The sequence below is a fragment of the Garra rufa genome, chromosome 5, assembly GCF_049309525.1.
Source record: "Garra rufa chromosome 5, GarRuf1.0, whole genome shotgun sequence".
Classification (NCBI taxonomy): domain Eukaryota; kingdom Metazoa; phylum Chordata; class Actinopteri; order Cypriniformes; family Cyprinidae; genus Garra; species Garra rufa.
The window spans coordinates 4917135-4930767 of record NC_133365.1 but is presented as its reverse complement, the minus strand read 5'-3'; the positions used below and the strand labels follow the sequence as shown (position 1 = coordinate 4930767).

The window sequence follows — 13633 nt, the reverse complement described above, 5'->3', positions numbered from 1 at the left end:
GTTTTTGCCTAGAACAAGCTAAATAATCTGCCAATGGGGTAAAAAAAAAAAAAATCATATTTCAAACAGAAAACCAGATTATTTTTCTTACCCCATTGGCAGATTATTTTACTTGTTTTAAGCAAATATGCACTTAACCGAGTTTTTTTCTTCTTCTGAAAACAAGACAATAATTTGTATTAGTCTAGAAAATCCTTTTTGATTTTAACAATTTTCAGATATTTTGGCTGGAAACAAGACAAAAAATCTAAGTAAGAAAAGCTTTTTTGCAGTGTATGCATTTGCATATGAGGCAAAAGGGCTAATTTCATCAGACTGGCATTTATGCTGCTAATTAAGAATTTTCTCTAGTATCTGGTGGGAAAAAAAGTTTGCATGCATGCTTTTTTCTTTTCATAACTCAAGCTGTTCTGTGTGAGACGTTCAGTAAAGTGAGTGCTGGCATCCTCCATTCAAACCCCCCCCCTCTCTCTCTCTCACACACACACACACACACACACACACACACACACACACACACACACACACACACACACACACACACACACACACACACACACACACACACACACACACACACACATAAACACACTCCCAATTTGGAAACAGATGTTGTTTGTCAGATCCTATCATTACTGGCTAATTAAGCAGACATCTTTTCCTTCTTTTCTCCTGTCTGCCACTCATGTATTCATGCAGATTGTCCTGCCTTTGTTTCCCAACAAAGATGAAGGCTTGTGCAGACATTTCATTTTTCATTTTCTGCATTGGTTAAATAAATCTGCGCTTACAAAGACATACTCAGGGAAAGCGCTGAGCATTATAACAAATATGTGTGAAAAAATGTCTGCAACCACACTGGCTTTTTATATTGCATAGTATGTATTTATTTATTAACTACTAACACTAATACAGTTCCATCAGTTCGAAAGTGCCATCTGTTTTACTATCAACTTTTGCAAAACTCTTGACACAGTGAGCACAACAGAAGTCTATGTGGGCTAAACTGAGGATCAATTATCATTGTTTTGGCACAAAATGCATTCAATAACTACATCTCTCAAATTTCGTGAATTCTTTTCTCACTCAGACACAACAACTGGCAAAAATCTTTGTACGTACAGGACATTTTGCACATGCTTACATACTGTTTTCAAAACTGTTAAACTTATGTTCAAAACAATAACATAATGCAAAACTGAATAAGACAGCAAAATTCAACAGCAATATTTTATTGAAACATATTTCAAATCTAAAAATGCAGTTTAACCAGTCACCGCTGATTCTCATTGTAGATGAACATCTACACAGGTGCTACTCTTTCAATTTCATTGAAAGTTGGTTAGGAGAATTGTGTGAAGAGTTTTGCAAAAGTGACCTAAGTATTGAGAAATGTGTCCTATAGCATCTGTAAAAAAAAAACTGTAATACAAGGTACACCAAAGACTAATTTTAAATATTTTTACTATTTAAAATAATTGTTTTCTATTTGAATTTATTTTAAAATGTAATTTATTCCTTTGATTTCAAAGCTGAATTTTTAGTATCATTACTCCAGTCACATGATCCTTCAGAAATCATTCTAATATTCTGATTTACTTCTCAAAAACATTGATAATTAATATTAATATTAATATTATGTTGAAAACAGCTTCAGGTTTCTTTGATAAATATAAAGTTCAGAAGAACAGCATTTATCTAAAATAGAAGTCTTTTGTAACATTATAAATGTCTTTATCATCACTTTTTATTAATTTAAAGCATCTATAATAATAATAATTATATATATATATATATATATATATATATATATATATATATATTTTTTTTTTTTTTTTTTTTTTTTTTTTTTTTTGTGTGAGCAGCAAATCAGAATATTAGAATGATTTCTGAAGGATCATGTGACACTTAAGACTTAATGATGCTGAAAATTCAGCTTAGAAATCACAGAAACCAATTACATTTGAAAATATATTTAAGTAGAAAACAGTTATTTTAAATAGTAAAAATATTTCACAATTTTACTGCTTTTGCTGTACTTTAGATCAAATAAATGCAGGCTTGGTGAGCAGAAGAGACTTTAAACATTGAAATCGTACAAATCGTACTATTCAGAAACTTTTGACTGGTAGTGTATGTATTGTGTGTTTTATAGTGTTTTTTGGGGGACTTTGCCTCGATCAGATTCAATGATCAACATAGTTGTATATGAGTATATGTTTGTGTATTCACTGCTGTTACTTTGGCCCATTTATAGTTATAAAATATGAAAAATGAGCCAAAAAAACACCAGTCAGAAAAGTGTTCAGAGCTTTTAAAATGAGAAACTTTTTTACGGTCACAATTGTAACCGGTGGGATTAAAACTAATTCGAATCTGTGCAATTTCTTAAACAAGTAACTAATCAAATAAGCAAATCTGTAATAGGACCCACTGTAAAGTAAAGTTCAGATTCCCTTTTTTTCAGTTGCAACACAAAACTGAGAAAACCATTGTTGTGTTTTTAATAAACATTAAAAATGTAATGCTCAAAATTTCAAATACTATAAGATAAAAGCTCTCTCAAGTAAAAAAAAAAAAAAAAAAATCTTGTTTCCAGAAGTCCACAAGCGAGATGCTGCTTGGTAGCTTTTATTTTTCTTAGTTGTGGAAGCACGTGTGAAAGGTCCCGGTGTGGTATGTGGTGATGGAGGTATTGATTTTTAGAGGGGCTATGTGTGCCCTGTTAGTGGGGTCAGAGGTTGGGAACGTGCCCTGTTAACCCCTCGACCAGTCTGGCCCCAAAGTCTGCCAAGGGATTCTGGGAGCCCAAAGTATTTATGACCAGCCCTAGCTAACCTCTGCTACCCAAAACCCCTCCGAGGCTCCCCCATTATCCTCACCTTCAGCACAATTCAACACCAGATTTAACCCCCATTTTCTGTTGTCTGCTTGTTTTTGTGCATTGCTTATTTAAATCCAGCAGACGCAGAAAGCGAATATGTAAATATCAGCATCTCATGTTTGTTGGTACTTCTGGTGGTTCATCAATAATGAGCATGTGTTGTTGTTGTAGTGATATGGAGCTGAATCTCTGTGTTCTCACACACATGTGGCGTACAGTCGTTGATGTATTGCTGCTGAAGCTTTCCAGCATGTCATTGTTTCAATGCCGCACATCTGGTTTCCTAATTTTCCTCCCCCTCTCCTCCGTGTCATGACACTGTTTTGTTTTTCTAAGACGGAGCGGGAGGGAGGTGAGATGGACAAGAGGAAACACTGATGAGTGATGCTTCTGAATCCAGCATATCACCAGTCTCTTTCTAACGCATCCCTTACCAAAAACAAGTCTATTTTATTAAGTGTACTTAAGTAAAGTTCAAGTGTATTTTTAAGTATACTTTATGTGGGAAGTATAAACATATCATTGTACTAGTAGTATACTTTTAAGTACTATTTCAATACGAATTGGGAACAAATTGGCCCACTTTCTAAGTATACTTTAAGAATAGCAGTAGTAAACTTCAAAACTATACTTCAAAGTGTACTAAAATTGCATAAAAAAGCAGTATACCTATAAGTTCACTTTTAGTATACTTGCAGTACGAACTAAAAACATAGATGTAAACTAGTTGTGTACTCAAAGTTTACTACTGTTATACTTAAAAGTATACTTTTATATACTAGAAAGTGGCCCAATTTAGTCCCAAGGAGTATTCACTGCAAAAAATGCTTTTCTTATTTAGGTTTTTTGTCATGTTTCCAGCCAAAATATCAAAAAATTCTTAAATCAAGAAGGATTTTCTAGACGAGTAAAAAATAGTTTCTTGTTTTCGAAAAAAAAAAAAAAAAAAAAAAGTTAAAATTAAGTGAGTTTTTGCTTAGAACAAGCAAAATAATCTGCCAATGGGGTAAGCAAAAAAATCTTATTTCAAACAGAAAAAAAGATTATTTTTCTTACCGCGTTGGCAGATTATTTTGCTTGTTTCAAGCAAAAATGCGCTTAATTTTGACCTTTTTTTTTCTGAAAACAAGACAATAATTTTTACTCGTCTAGAAAATCCTTCTTGATTTAAGAATTTTTAGTATTTTGGCTGGAAACATTCAAGCATTTTTTTGCAGTGTTGAAATGGTACACTTAAAAGTATACTACTAGTACACTGATATTTGTATACTTACTACATGAAGTATACTTAAAAATATACTTGAACTTTACTTTATTAATACCTAAATAGGGACATAGTAGTATACTTAAAGTATGAGGTAAAGTTCACTTAAAGAAAGCTAAAATTACTAAACTAGTAGTTTACTGAGACTATACTTCAAAGTTTACTAAAAATGCATAGAAAAGTATTTAATGAGTAAACTGTCAGTATATCTATAAGTTCACTTTTAGTATTCTTGCAGTACACACTGAAAACATAGATGTAAACTAGTTGTGTACTCAAAGTTAACTACTGTTATACTTCAAGTATACTTTACATTTCTAGTATATAAAAGTATCTTTTAAGTATAAGTATAAGTAAAGTTTACATCTGTGTTTTCAGTGTGTACTGCAAGTGTACTAAATGTTAACTTATAGGTATACTGATAGTTTACTAATAAAATACTTTTTTATGCATTTCTAGTACACTTTGAAGTATAGTCTCAGTAAACTAGTTTAGTAGTTTTATACTGAAAGTATACTGTAAGTTGTCTTTAAGTGGACTTTACATTATACTTTAAGTATACTACTATGTCCCTATTTAGGTATTAATTTGTATATATTTTGTTGAATATCTGAACATACAAAACATCAAAAAAAAAAAAAAAACGACATCTGCTTGTAAACAAAAATTCTAGCTTCATGCATTCTTTTTTTATAAGCACTTAATTGTTCAGTCATTCATTTTTGGAAAAAAAGAAAATCACATTTATTTTTTTGTTTTGTTTTTAGCATTTGCAATTTTTGGATCCTATCAGTTCTAAATATATATCCCTGTTCAACTGTGAAGACCTTACTCCAATTAATCTAAATGTCACAACAGTGCAAAAACAGTGCCATTGTTATTATGAAAGTTTTCCTTCTGACACAACAGAGATGGAGGAGTGTTGTGCTGAAGTTGCAAGGTTTTTCCAGGAGTCCTAATTAATTATGCAAGATGGGTCTAATTATGATGCAGTGAATGGATACATGGCAGAAGGTGCGAGGCAGCGAGGCTTAGAGATTTGCATGCTAAGTGAGTGGGGGAGTGACTAATGCATGTTAATGCTGCGTGGCCCATGTGCTTTCATTTGCCTGCTTGCAGCTGTGCTCCATGATTTCATTAAGGGCTGAAAAGTTTATCATGTAGTTAAGGTGAAAAGAATGGCATAAAGTGGCACACTAAACCTTGACAAGTGTGTTGTATGATATTATAAGAGAGAGGGTTGGCAGACAGCAGTTCAGATGCAATGTTAATGGAGTGTGCTTTTTTAAAACTTACAACTATAGCTAATTATTGGGTCACTTTGGTTCAGTTTATAAAACTGCACAGGAAAAATGCTTTTCTTGCTTAGATTTTTTTGTCTTGTTTCAAGCCAAAATTTTAAAAAAATCTTAAATCTAAAAGGATTTTCTAGACAAGTAAAATTATTGTCTTGTTTTTGGAAAAAAGAAGTTAAAATGAAGTGCAGTTTTGCTTGAAACAATTAAAATAATATGCCAGTGTGGTAAGCAAAATAATCTAGTTGTCTGCTTGAAATAAGATTATTTTGCTTACCCCATTGGCAGATTGTTTGGCTTGTTTTAAGCAAAAACTCACCTAATTTTAACTTATTTTTTCTAAAAACAAGACAAACATTTTTACTTGTCTAAAAAGTCCTTCTTGATTTAAGAATTTTTAGATATTTTGGCTGGAAACAAGACATAAAATATTAAGAAAAGCATTTTTGGTAACTAATGATGCAAGATCTAATCTAATCAATCTAATTTAATGAAGTGGTTTGCAAAAATATCTGAATTTGATTGCAATTCAGTTTGATTCATTCAGACAGTTCACTGACACAGTATACATGATTCCTTTTCGCTTAGTTCTTTTAAACATTTTTTCCCACTAAAATAGTAACAGGATACTTTCAAAAAATAAGATGAAAAAAAAAGTATCAAAATATTGTGACAGATTTTTTTTTTTAAATGTATTTCTTGATGGGGGCTGATTCCCCAGTACTAATGAAATACTACAAACACCCCAGGCCATGAAGTATAATTACTATATGAAGTACAATTAGTAATTTCCACCCATGTTATTTGGATCATGATGTCTGTCCTTTGCATTTTCTGCTTGAGGGCTTATTTAGTCCGTCTCACAAACTGCTGAACTGATTTGCACACAATTTTGCACAATGTCTGTTTGATCTCAGATATTATTGATACAACAAACACAAATAATAACAATAATAAAGCAGGTTTTATTGTTATGGCTACATTTTGGGATGTACTAATCCTGTGGTTTCTGTCCAGAATATTATTTTGGACTTAAAGTTAACTATATAAAAACTCTTATTCTTCTGACTTTATTTTGGAGAGTTGATCTAACATGCTGTACAAAATGTGTCAAAGAAAACTAAACAATTTTTTTTTTTTTAATGAAACATTGAAATCTAATGGCAAACATACATAGGACCAACAGTATGTAAAGTTACTGGGTCTTTTAATTTGGTTTGGCCACTTGGCAGTCAATAATTTAGCACACAAAACACTTTCAGGTTTATTCTAACTGCAAATTAACCCATGTTTATGTAGTCTGCATGCAACCATTGTCAACTGCAAAACATATGGGTTTCCTTCTTCCTTGTAAAAGTGGATACACATTTATTTATTTGTTTTTTTATTTTTGATAAACTAAAAGAATCAGGCCATTGTTGCGATACAGTTCACTTCTAGCATGTGAAATCTCTTTCTCTCCATCAACCGTAATGCACTTTTTCTTCATTGAATAAAAAATGATGTTGTTTACCATTTGTTTTTATGTGTGTTTCCCACAGATTTTTCTTGAAGTTTTTCCTAAAGTGCAATCAAAACTGTCTGAAGACGGCAGGGAATCCCAGAGACATGAGACGATTTCAGGTATGGATCATTTATATCTAGGCTAGCTTTTGTTGTAGAAATGTACTGTAGGTAGAACACAAATCACAGTAGATGCCTTTATTCTGCTCTCCACACTATCAAAAAAACATTCTTAATCAGGACCTTGGTTTTATTTCTAGTAAAAAAATTCTTAAAACAAGAAGTTTGTCATCTTAGGTTAATGTGTTTTAAGCTCAAATCTCACTAAATTTACAAAACAAGCAAAAAACTAAATTAAAAAAGTCTACAAATCAAACAGGATAAAACATAATTTCTATTCAAGACACATGAGAAATCTCTGAAAAAAACATTGTATGAAAAAAAAAAGCTTTCAATTAAAAAAGTAAGTGTTTGTGTTGCCTTAAAATGTCATGTTTAGTCAACGTAAAATGTTAAGTTGTACTATGTGACAACTTGGATATTTGAGTTGAGTAAACTTAAAATTTTAAGACAGCACGAACACTTACTTTTTTAAGGTAAAACAACATTTTTTTGTTTTAAGGATTTTTTTATCTTGTTTTAAGGCAGCTTTTGTTGTAGAAATGTACTGTAGGTAGAACCCAAATCACAGTAAATGCTTTTTTTTGCCTTTATTCTGCTCTCCACACTATCAAAAAACATTCTTAATCAGGAGCTTGGTTTTATTTCCAGTAAAAAATATCCTTAAAACAAGACGTTTATCATCTTAGGTTAATGTGTTTTAAGCACAAATCTCACTAAATTTACAAAACAAGCAAAAAACTAAATTAAAATAGTCTACAAATCAAACAGGATAAAACATAACTTCTATTCGAGACACATGAGAAATCTCTGAAATAAAAACATGGTATGAAAAAAAAGCTTTCAATTAAAAAAGTGAGTGTTTGTGCTGCCTTAAAATGTCATGTTTAGTCAACGTAAAATGTTAAGTTGTACTATGTGACAACTTGGATATTTGAGTTGAGTAAACTTAAAATTTTAAGGCAGCACGAACACTTACTTTTTAAAGGTAAAACTATTTTTTTACAGCGTGCATTTATCTTGTTTTAAGGATTTTTCTTTTTCTAGAACTGTTTTTGTTTGCAGTGTAGTGGTAGCTTTTTATATATGTATATTTCTGTAACATATACAGTAGTTCTACTGGGGCCAATTGTGTCTCCGTGTATTATTAGATGTTACTTCTATAAATTGTTTAAACACAATATCTCATAGGAGAGACAGAGGGAGTGATGAGAAAAAAGCAGAAAGTATTAGAAGGAAGCATCATCAGGAAATCAGCCAAGGTGCTTCAGGAAGTTGTCAGGATTTGAGTGATGGGCTCCAGATGGGGAAGGTCAGGCTCTGTGACCCAGGAAGTGCTCACTGGGGACCCTCCTGCTTCACTTCCTCCCACTTGTCTTTCACTAACAGAGCCACTATTTGACATTTCATCCCTCACTCTTCATTTTCCCGCTGTCCTTTCTTGTTCGTTTTTGTGCATTCATTTAGCTTTTTCAGAGTGTGACATTTCCTTTTTTGCATTATATTTGCAAAATCCCTCTTATTTGTTCTTCTTATGTGTTGTCATGTTGTTTTCTCATCTTTACCTGCACATGTGAGCACTGACATTCTCAGTTGGCTCATTTTAAGTCTTAAGTAGAGCAGGTATGTTTGTAGCAATAGCCAAAAATACATAGTATGGGTCAAAATCATCGATTTTTCTTTTATGCCAAAAATCATTAGGATATTAAGTAAAAATCATGTTCCATGAAGATATTTTGCAAACTTCCTACCATAAATATTTAAAAACTTATTTTTCGATTAGTAATATGCATTGCTAAGAGCTTCAATTGAACAACTTTAAAGGCGATTTTCTCAAAAAAATTTTTTTTTGCACCTTCAGATTCTAGATTTTCAAATAGTTGTATCTCAAATCTCAATTTTTAAAAAAAATACTCTTATGACTGGTTTTGTGGTCTAACTTTGTCAATCTGTAATTCTTTGCAAGAAAAATCTTGAAAACCAAGCGTATATACAATAATTTTTAAACATGCAACAAAAATGTGAGTCATCAGTAATATGGCAGATAATGTAGATACTACATATTTTTAAAAGACCAGGATGCTGTTATCTATAGATAAAGTGAAGAAGAAACAGAGATAAAATCAAAAGAAATGTAAATTAGATTATTGGGAAATATGAGAACAGAGAAAACAGTAAGAAGAAGCATGAGAGAGAAAGGCAGAATAAAGAGGGATTCTGTAATTATTGCAGTTTTCTCTTACTGTCTTTGGTCCCTGTTTGTGTAAAAAAAAAAAAAAAAACTAATTTATCACCTTACCCAGTTGATTGATTACATTGATAATTGCAAACATTTTTTTGTATTACAAGTTTTCTAAAATGTTAGGTTTATATGTAAATGAGCATTATTTAATGAAATATGTGCTAATTTGCAGACATTTCTAGTACAAAAATCTAAACACTGGATGAAGTCAGTTTCAAAATTCTTTTTTTTACACATATTAGAGTCAAATGTTTTTACAAAGGAGATCTCATTTTGTCACTCCATAATTGAGAAAATACTTAGAACAGACAGAAAACTATTTTGCAATTATGTATGTTGCATATAATCAAGCAGATTGTATATGAACTAATCCCGCTGTAAAAACCTTCAGGATATAGACAGGAATAAAAATGTAAAGTGTGGTGTAAGTGCCACTTTTAAGTGTTTCTTTTATAGCACTTTATCTATTTGTGTCAATAGATAAAGTGCTATAAAAGAAACACTTAAAATTGTCTTTTGGATGCTTTCCACTAGTCTGAAAAACACTTTGTGAAAAACAAAAAAGCCCAAAATCTCAAACTTGACAGATGCATGAAAAAACAGCATTTTGGCATGGCATCTAAATGTTTATATGGACTACATGAATCTCTTTCATTCTCTTTTTTTGTTATTAATAAGTCTTTCTTTGCTTTCCAATAGGTGGTTCTGTCAACTACAGTCAACGTGGACGGTCCTGTACTAGCCATTTCTGATAATATGTTTGTGCACAACAACTCCAAACACGGACGACGCTCTCGTAGAACGGATTCCAACGAGACGGTGGAGACTAGCATGGAATATGGTGAGATTCAAGAGAAATTACATCGAAATTAAATTTAAAAAGTTATAGGCCCGGTTTCACAGACAGGGCTTAGACTAAGCCAGGATTAGGCCATAGTTCAATTAGGACATTTAAGTCATTTTTATAAACATGCTTGGAAAAAAACATTACAGGTGTGCATCTTGAGACAAAACAAAGGCACTGATATATTTTAAGATCAATCAGTGCAATTTTGTTTCAGTTGAAACAGCTCAGATTTACATTTTAGTCTTGGACTAGGATTAAGCCTTGTCTGTGAAACCGGGGGATAGAGTTTTAGATTAATCCACAGTACACTCTTAAACATAAAGGTGCTTCACGATGCCATAGAAGAACCTTTTTGTCTAAATGGTTCCCAAAAGAACCTTTAACATCTGAAGAACCTTTCTGTCTCACATGAGGTTCTTTGTGGCAAATAAAGTTCTTCAGATTATGAAAAGGTAAGCAAGAAATGGTTCTTTCAAGATCCTTTGATTGAATGGTTCTTAGTGGAACCAAGAATGGTTCTTCTATGGCATCGCTTGAAGAACCTTTTGAAGCACCTTTACGTTTAAGAGTGTAGGGTTGCAAAAAGGTGGAACATTTCCAGTAAATTTTGGAAACTTTCCAAGATTTTGGGGATTTTTGGAAATGTTCCACCCCTTTGCAACCCTCATCCACAGTTATAAACAAGGGGAAATTAGTTGGAAATGAGCACTTATGAAAGTGTAGAAAGGAGTAGATCTGAGGGACATTGAGTAATACAGTTTTTCTCAATTGCTTAAACACATTTCTTGAAATTATGCCTCTTATTTGCGAAACTCTAAACACAAATCCACAACTCCTAACTCAATTCCCCAAACTTCCTATATTGAGGTCAAAATGAAGCTCTCCACTCAAAACAACTCAATCTTGCTGAAAAACCAAACTTTTCTCTCAGACATGACACACAAATCCTCAAAAAAACTCACACTACAACACAGTTTTACACACTGATGAGATAAATTCAAAACAATACTACTAAAACAATAAAAAAAAACTTTTCACATGATGAACACAACAAATGTATGTATTTGCAAGTGTTTTATTTCTTACTTTACAGTAATGTACTGTAGAAAACAGAACAAAACAGCAAACAACAACAAAATAATTATTCTGCCCAACATCCTGTGTTTGGTCTGGAACAGGCCAAAGAACCTCTTCAGCATCACAGGCTAAATTAGCCCTGGCCAGGCAGCAGGGGTCAAATCCTCTTGCATGCCTAATCCAACCCTGGCACCCATCAACTAAAATATATGAGACTGCTTGTCTTCTTTCCCTTGCCCTTCCTGTCTCTTCCATGTTGTCGTTGTCGTCATCATCCTTCTCCTTCTTCTCCTCCTCTTCCTCTTTCACCTCCTACTCTTCCTCTTCAAAATTACACATTACTATAGGTGGGATATTGATTGAAAAAGACTGAATAGGATTCAAAGTTACACTTGTACTAGTGGTCTGACAAAAAAAAAAATGCATTACAACGTCATTGTGAAACAGAAAAGAAAAGGAAATATGGGCACAAAGGTGAAAATAAAAATGAGAAAGCCCACTGTCAGAATTTGTAACTCCTGCGTTGTCCTCTGTCTATATATGCTTTCCAATTGAAGGTTCATGAAATGTACCTTTGAGCTTTTTCAGAGAACTGCTTTATCATTGGTTGATCTATATTATTCTTCATTAGTGAAAGTCAAGATTCACTTGAATAATTCATGGCAAATTTACAAAAAGTCTAATAGAAATGTGTAGAATATATGATTGACAGTTTATGACAACTAGATCAAAAATTTTGCATTTACAGTAGGTAATGACTTATACGATGAGCTAATGACTTGATGTTTTGAGGGGTAAGACTTTTGCACAGAGAAATATATAATACATTTTGAGCAACATGACAATAGCAACTGATAATGTAGGAAACCGCAGACAAATGTATATAATCAGTTGTATGAATGTGCCAAAGCCATCACAACTTGATCAGAAGAAAGAGACGCTTTTTATGATGTGCACAAGAGACTAGATGATGTGGATGTTGAACAAGTAGTTTTGGCAATTTCATTTCTGATCTGAGAAATGCACCAAAGTGACTGAGAAACACTGTAAGCTGACTTTGGCTCTTTTATCTCCATTGAAGATTCTGATTAGTGTGTGCTAAATTTTGACTCCTAGTGTTTCCAGTTGGGTAATTGTGTGCTAATTGAGCTCAAACTTCGCAGACTTGAGTGAACAATATTGAATGCTTGTGCTTTCTAAATGACCACATGGTGTAAGCACTGAGAAATGTAGGGATTTGTGTGTAGAGTTTTGCAGTAACAGTTCACCAAATATAACTCATGTGTCAAAGCAGGGAATAGTGTTTAATGTTTAGGGAAATGGGTGTGCTTTTTGAGAAATGGCGTTATAGTTTTGAAATTTTAGTTCAAAAGACTGGTTATAGTGTTTTAGCAATTGAGAAAAACTGTAATTTCTCGCATCTTTAATGCCTTTTGCATTTTTGTCATTTCTCTGTATACAACAGCTACTCCATGCATCAAAGCCATCAGCCCCAGTGAAGGCTGGACCACAGGTGGAGCTATGGTGATTGTGATCGGGGAAAACTTCTTTGACGGTCTGCAGGTGGTGTTCGGGAGCATGCTAGTGTGGAGTGAGGTATGCATTCGTAGAGTATATCCAAGCAAACTTTAACTTGCAATAGGGAAAGCTTTTGTAAAATGCCTTAAGGATTGAGTACCAACAGTCTGGAACAATTAACTTCAAGAACTTGTTTTTCTGTCATTATTCGTGCAGCTGATCACGCCTCATGCAATCCGAGTCCAGACTCCTCCTCGACACATTCCAGGAGTTGTAGAAGTCACACTGTCTTACAAATCTAAGCAGTTCTGTAAAGGAGCTCCAGGCCGCTTTATTTATACAGGTAAACACACACCCCAAAGCTTGACAGTCATTATTACCTCTTCATGGGTCGACATTTTATTCCATAACGTTACACAGTTTTCCATATCTATGGTTTTGATGCTGTTTTATGTCTGACGATTGTGTTAGATTACATGTGGAAGCATCTGTTGTTTCGGTTTCTTCTTTGCTTGTGTTTTGGATATTCTGTTTACAAAATGTGTAATATCGCCCCTAGCGAATAACAAAGAAAACACAGATTCTCAGAGCACAAGTAGAGATCAAATAAGACTTTTTCTAATTCAAGTATGTCATTTTAAGTATATTTCTGAGAAGTACACTACCGTTCAAAAGTTTGGGGTCAGTAAGACTTGTAATAGTCTTTAAAGAGGTCTCATCAAGGCTGCATTTATTTGATTAAAAATACAGAAAAAAACAGTAATATTGCAAAATGTTTTTACAAAATAAAATAATGTTTTTTATTTTAACATACTTTAAAATAGAATTTTTTCCTGTGATGAAAAGCTGATTTTTTATTAGCTGGTACTCCAGTCTTAAGTGT

At 32.9% G+C, this 13633-nt stretch overlaps 1 protein-coding gene across 7 annotated transcripts in view; it reads left to right on the top strand.

Annotated features, from left to right (window-relative positions):
- Positions 1–13633, top strand: part of ebf2 (EBF transcription factor 2) — a 43353-nt gene that overhangs the window by 21552 nt on the left and 8168 nt on the right. For 6 of the 7 annotated variants that reach the window (XM_073839742.1, XM_073839745.1, XM_073839747.1 and 3 more), the window contains 4 exons: positions 6985–7066; positions 10008–10149; positions 12698–12828; positions 12967–13093. In XM_073839742.1, coding sequence (XP_073695843.1) covers positions 6985–7066; positions 10008–10149; positions 12698–12828; positions 12967–13093 — 482 coding nt within the window. Of the gene's footprint in view, positions 1–6984; positions 7067–10007; positions 10150–10729; positions 10731–12697; positions 12829–12966; positions 13094–13633 lie in introns of all 7 variants that reach the window. The other variant, XM_073839744.1, reaches the window with a different exon arrangement.